This window comes from Sciurus vulgaris (assembly GCF_902686455.1).
Source record: "Sciurus vulgaris genome assembly, chromosome: 12".
NCBI lineage: Eukaryota > Metazoa > Chordata > Mammalia > Rodentia > Sciuridae > Sciurus > Sciurus vulgaris.
Genome location: NC_136473.1, coordinates 19,860,622 through 19,867,457, shown reverse-complemented (window position 1 = coordinate 19,867,457; position 6,836 = coordinate 19,860,622). Strand labels below are relative to the sequence as shown.

General features: G+C 39.4%; 2 protein-coding genes across 3 annotated transcripts in view; both read left to right on the top strand.

Annotated features, from left to right (window-relative positions):
• The first annotated feature begins 1,205 nt into the window (after positions 1–1,205).
• MPZL1 (myelin protein zero like 1) lies at positions 1,206–2,447 on the top strand. Its single transcript, XM_079106834.1, is given in 9 exon segments — positions 1,206–1,483; positions 1,486–1,612; positions 1,614–1,654; positions 1,657–1,691; positions 1,693–1,754; positions 1,756–1,793; positions 1,796–1,843; positions 1,846–1,998; positions 2,001–2,447. Coding segments are annotated over 9 exon segments (762 nt in total). The 5' UTR covers positions 1,206–1,308; the 3' UTR covers positions 2,084–2,447.
• Positions 2,448–6,516: 4,069 nt separating this feature from the next.
• ACBD5 (acyl-CoA binding domain containing 5) overlaps positions 6,517–6,836 on the top strand; it is a gene marked incomplete at its 3' end in the record, with an annotated part of 43,984 nt that continues 43,664 nt past the window's right edge. Inside the window, exon 1 of one of the 2 annotated variants that reach the window (XM_079106506.1) lies at positions 6,517–6,827. The remainder of the gene's footprint in view (positions 6,828–6,836) is intronic. The other variant, XM_079106505.1, reaches the window with a different exon arrangement.

Here is a 6,836-nt window from a genome sequence, read left to right as displayed (position 1 = left end):
AACCACTGGGATAGATTCAAACTAAATAGTTTTCTCTCAGCAAAGGAAACTATCAGCAATGCAAAGAGAGAGCCTACAGAGTGGGAGAATATCTTTGCCACTCATACTTCAGATAGAGCACTAATTTCCAGAATATATAAAGAACTCAAAAAACTCTACAGGACGAATACAAATAACCCAATCAACAAATGGGCTAAGGATATGAACAGACGCTTCACAGAAGATCTACAAGCAATCAACAAACATATGAAAAAATGTTCAACATCTTTAATAATAAGTGAAACGCAAATCAAAACTACACTAAGATTCCATCTCACCCCAATTAGAATGGCGATTATCAATTATACAAGCAACAATAGGTGTTGGCAAGGATGTGGGGAAAAAGGTACACTCATACACTGCTGGTGGGGATGCACATTAGTGCAGCCACTCTGGAAAGCAGTATGGAGATTCCTTAGAAAACTTGGAATGGACCCACCATTTGACCCAACTATCCCACTCCTTGGCCTATACCCAAAGGACTTAAAATCAGCATACTACAGAGATACAGCCACATCAATGTTCATAGCTGCTCAATTCACAATAGCCAGATTGTGGAACCAACCTAGATGTCCTTCAATTGATGAATGGATAAAGAAACTGTGGTATATATATACAATGGAATATTACTCAGCTATAAAGAATAATAAAATTATGGCATTTGCAGGCAAATGGATGAAATTGGAGAATATCATGCTAAGTGAGATAAGCCAATCTCAAAAATCCCAAAGGCAAATGATCTCACTGATAAGCAGATGATGACACATAATGGGAGGTGGGAAGGTGGCAAGAATGTAGGAAGGAGGGACTGTATAGAGGGAAAAGAGGGGTGGGAGGGGTGGGGGGGAAGGAAAAAATAACAGAATGAATCAAACATCATTACCCTATGTAAATGTATGATTATGCAAATGGTATGCTGTTACTCCATGTACAAACAGAAACAATATGTATCCCATTTGTTTACAATAAAAAATAAATAAACATGACTTCAGTCGCAACTTCAAAGACTCAAACTTCCAAAAAAAAAAAAAAAAAAGAAAAAAAGAAATACAAATGGCCGACAAATACATGAAATAATGTTTAACATCTTTATCATTCAAGGAAATGCAACTCAAATCTACCGTGAGATTTCATCTCACTCCTGTTGGAAAGGTGGCCATCTAGAATACAAATAAGGTAGAGGTACAGAGTAACAGCAGCGAACCAGCCACAGTGGGGAGTTGATCCAGTGCCCACAGGGGTGGCTGTGGCAGTGGCAGGACCATAGCAATGCTAGTAGGAGCTGGGGCAGGGAAGGTAGCTTCAGGTCACAGGCACTGGCCATGGGTACTACTGACCCTGATGCTTGTGCCATTGACTGCAGGCATGTCAGCTTTGGAGGTATACAAACCAAAAGAAATCTGGATGCCAAATGGGACACAAGGGAAGCTGGTGTGTAAGTTCAGCCTGCTAACACAAGCATCGGGTTGACCTCTGTGCCCCGAAACATCCAGCCCAAGGGGGCCTATGTTTCTCTGTTGTTTTTTCACTACTCCCAAGGCCAAATGTACCTTGGGAACTATCCACCTTTAAAGGGCTGGAAACCTCCATAAGAAAGATGAGTCAATCAATATAGAAAACACAATGGCACCTATACCTGTGACTTCGAGAACCTACTCTTTGGTTGTTGTCCTGTCATGGTGCATTAGGCTCTATGTGGTTGAAAAAAAAAGAGTCTGTCTTTCCAGTCTGGGTGGTGGTGGATACAGTTACTGCTTGATTATAGGTCTCACTCTGCTGGTAAGCATGAGCAGTCTTCTATATAGGGGAAAACTCTTAAGTGGGACTACACTGGCTGCAGCACATCAGAGAGTCAGTCGTCAGTTAAACAGGCTCCATGGAAGTTCCTCTTTACTCTAGTAAAGAGTCTGACTTTCGGATCTCACCAGGGACCATTCATGTATGCACAGTTAGACTACTCCATAGTGACAACATTAACAAGTCAGAGTCTGTGGTGTACCTGATGACCCTGAAAAAATTAAGAAAGACCCTGAACATATCCTAAGCAAGAAACAAATCCAAACTGAACTCTTGTACAGAAAATATAGCCCACAGCCATATATGGCCTTGGGGACTCTGGCAAGGACAAGCACATGGGGTAGGCACACAGTGAGGAAAAGATGTGGATGAAGGACATGTATATTCTATTAATTGTCCAAATGTGGAGCCAGTGTTGCATGATGAGAAGATGGTTTGATTCTACCTTTATATACATTATCTTGCTGTTTTTGTATATTTGGGGTCATTTACAATTGAGAGATTTCAGAAACATTCTTATTCACCATCATTTCAATATGGTTGCTTTATGGAGAGTATCAGATCTTCTAGTATTCCCAGTAGATATGGCCTTTAAATCCAAGGGCTCAACTGGTTTTAGCATTGATTGCAGTTAGGGATGGAAATCCTATCATGGAAGCACAGTCAGGGAGTCCTGTCTAGTGTTTGGTTGTAGCTTTTAGATAATATCTGTTAATTATGCCACTTTAATATAGTTTGAAAAGTTTGTGTGGAAGCTTTTTGAAAACATGGGTCACATTTTATGAGTTTTGTAGACTTACATTACTATCACACCCTATATTATATCTTATCAGTTTGTGTATTAATAATAGAAGGTTAGCAAAGGATAAGAGCTAAAGGTCCCTTTTCTCTAGGTATCATAGAGATGATTAAAGTAGAAAGGTCAGGTTTTTCTCCAGGAGTGGTGCACCTTTGGAGGCAAAAGGTATCAGTTACATTCCTTGCAGAGGTCCTTCCTGGTTGAGTCAGAGGGGCAATAATACAAACCAGAGAGGAGTCACCTTTCTTCCCAGTAGGGGGAAACGGGACCGGGCTTTCTGGATTGCATTCCATAGTGTTCCAGATCTCTGCACAGGATGGTCTTCCTCTGAAAGCTTCAGGCACACTCCAACAAGAGTAACATCTGGAAGGCAGACCTGGCCTTCCAAACAGCTTCCCTGCTGGGTCAAAGACATTTGAGGTTTAAGAAGTCAAGATTTTTATGAATCAAGTAGGGCTAATATTGCTACTTCCAGACTCTTCTCTGTTCCTGTTTTGGTTGTTTGTTTTTTCTTAATTTCCCTCATTACTTGGAATTGGTAAATAATGACATGAAGAAAAATAATGTAATTTGTTTTCTCCCCAAAATTCAGTTTCCTCCATTAATAACCCCTGCTCCATCTCAAATCTATGAGTTTTCATGTTTTACTGGGAATGGCAAATATGATAGCAATCATTAAATAGTTAGGTATATTGTCATTCTACCCCCTCAAAAAAAAAAAAAAAAAACCCAAGAGAATACAAATTAATAGGCCAGGTGCTGTCCCACACGTCTGTAATCCCAGTGACTCGGTAGGCTAAGGCAGGAAAACCACAAGTTTGAGGCTAGACTCAGCAACTTAGTTCAGACTGTCTCAAAATTTAAAAATTTCAAAAATGGGCATATAGTTTATAGTGGTGGAGTGTCCCTGAATTCAATTCCCAATACCCCCACAAAAAATAAGAAAAAAAATTTAAAAAGAGGTGGGGGGAGGGAGGGAGGGAGAAGGAAATGCTGGAGCAGATTGGGGGGAAAAGGAACATTTTTACAGTACTTTTGGGATTGTAAATTAGTACAACCACTAAGGACATCAACATGGAGTTTCCTTAAAAGATTAGGAATGGAACCACCACATATTCTAGTTATACCATGCCTCAATAGTTATCCTAAAGAATCAAAGTCATTATACTATAGAGATTCATGCATACCCATGTTTATAGCAGCACAATTCATAATAGCCAAATTATGGAATCAGCTTAGGTGGATGTATGGATAAAGAAAATGTGTTGTACATTCACAATGGAATTTTATTCAGCCATAAAGAAGAATGAAATTGTGTCATTTGAATAAAAATGGTTGGAACTTGATAGTATTATGTAAAAATGAAATAAACCAGACTCAGAAAGTCAAGGGTTGTATATTTTCTCGGCAGGAGGGGAGGGGAAAGGAGGGTTCTGGGGAATGATATTGATCAAATTATATTATTATACTGTGCATACACAAATATGCAATAACAAATTCCACTATTATGCATGATTATAATGTATCATTTAAAATAAATAAATAAGTAAATAAAACCCCCTACAAATTTGTATGTTTTTTAAAAAAAAATTTTTAATTGTTGATGGGCCTGTATTTATTTATATGTGGTGCTGAGATTTGAACCCAGTGCCTCACACATAGTAGGCAAGCACTCTACCACTGAGCTACAACCCCAGCCCCAAATTTGTAGGTTATTGCCAGCATGCATTTCATTGCCTTCAATTCCCTACCCCACAAAGGTACTAAGTTAACAATCTGTATTAGAGAGGACACACACACACACACACCACAGTATATTTCTTATGAGCATGATATACTGCAGCTAAAGTTTTAGCATTTCATATTTTTTCTCCCTTATTTTACTAGTGAGGACTGTCCTAGTTTTCTATAATGGAAATTCAACCTGAATTGTTTAAAAAACAAACAAAATGGAAATAGGTATAAAGAATTTACTGGCTTGCTAAAAAGTCAAGAATAGCATAGATTCAGGGAGGACTAGATCCAGGACTCGAAAAACCAAACAAAAAAAAGTTCCCAAAATTCAGTTTCTCTCTAGCTGTGGTTTCCTCCACAGTAGGTGATACTTTCAACCAGGTGCTCCCCTTATGATGTTTAAGGTGGTTAGCTGACGCCGTAGATAATGACCATTGCAGAAAGTGAGGTTCTTTCTCCCGGAGGTTCCCATAAAATCTCATGATTGCAGCCAGGTTTGTATGGTCCACGGCTGAACCCATTACAGTAACCAGGACAATAAAATACAGTGATTGGATAGGCATGTCTAATATGTGGGATGACTGTCCTGGTTTTCTCAGAACGGTCCTGGTTTTAGCCTTGGAAATCCTGTGTCACAGTACTCCTTTCAGACCCAGGCAAACCAAGATGGTTGTTCACCCAGTTTACATGTGTACCAAAAGAATGGGGTTATTTCCAAACCGCAGCAGGTGAGACTGGGTGTAACAGCAGGGATTGAATGCTAAGCAGGTGGAAAATGTTGATATGGACACGTGAACTACAGAAGTGTGATCAACATGGTAACCACATGTGCCTACTGATCAATTGAGATTGTAAGAATCTACAATTTAGTTTGAATGTAGATCTGAATTAAGATATGCAGTAAATGCAAAATATACACTTAATTTCAAAAACTGTGAATGAAAAAATGTAAAGCATCTTAATTTTGTTTTTATATTGCAAAGATGTTTTAGATATATTGAAGTAAACATTAAAATTAAAGCTCTATTTTTAACTGATTCAAAAACAAAACTGTACATATTTATGAGGTACTATGTGATTTTTTTGGATACATGTATACACTGTAATGTTTTAAACCAGGTTAAAGATATCTATCTCCTCGAACATTTATCATTTCTTTATAGTAAAAGCATTCAAACTTCTTTTAGCTTTTTGAAATACACAGTACAATGTCTTTACTCATCGTCATCCTACTGGGCAATATTACAACTACTTCTATCTATGATCAAACTCAAATCTACTGACCTCTTTTCTTTTCTCCACTCTACTCTCTCCAGGATCTGGTAACCACCATTCTACTCTCAACTTCTGAGATCAACTATTTTATATTCCACATATGAGTGTTATCATATGGTATTTGCTTTTCTGGGTTTGGCTTATTTTACCTATTATAATGATCTCCACGTTGTCATGAACGACAGGATTTCATTCTTTACGGCTGGAAAGTATTCTGTGGTGTATATGTACCCTATTTTCTTTATCTATTTAGTTGATGGATACTTAGGGGAGTTTCCACTTCTTGGCAAAAACAAAACCTAAGAAACAACAACAACAACAACAAAAAACCCTACTTTGAAAAACCGTTCCCTGAATAACCTCAATTTCCTTTATCCCATGCTATTGTTTGTAACCAGAAATCGATACAATCAGGAAATGGAAATTCAGTGCAATCACAGGCAGAGCTCGTACATTCATAATTACCTAAAGATCAACAACGAGGTAGCTAATTACAAAATTCCAATGAACTGTTGTCAAAATGAAGTTTTAGCAGTAAATATCCAAAACATTTTTATTAATATGCATAACTAGCAACATACATTATTAAACATATAAAATTGTTCTAGTTTGAATAAGTTAAAGCTCCTAGTATCTTCCTTTGTTGTATTGGGGAAAGGCCAAATTTTTGGATTAACTGAATCTTGGCTCTGGGCCCTTGGGCAATTTCTCTAGTGTAAGCCTCAATTTCCTCATTCGTACACACCCTACAGCATTTTTGGGAGATTGGCAAACACTCGCCACTCAGTAAACGGAAGTCTTTATTACGGTTCTCTTTGCCCTCAAGTATAGGACCTCAAAGTTAATCAGAACCAGGAGCAAGAAACTAAACCCGTTTCCGATCACGTCCAGCCACACCAGGATACCTCTCAACAGGCCACTGAAAGTCCCTTTTACTGGAAGCGGATGTGGCCCCGCGAAGGATCACAAAGCGCCACCCAGCCGTGAGGAGGGATTTCCGCCGAACGCCGGCAGGGTGGGCTCCACCCGGAAGCCCACCGGAACAGGCCGGTGGAACGCGGGCAACGGAGGGAGGCGCCCGGAAGCGCCGCGGAGGCAGGACTACATTTCCCATAAGCGGCGGGGCAGGGCGAGGGGTGGGCATCGGGGACGTTACCGGACAGGCCTTGCCGGCAGTACCAAGGTAAATGCC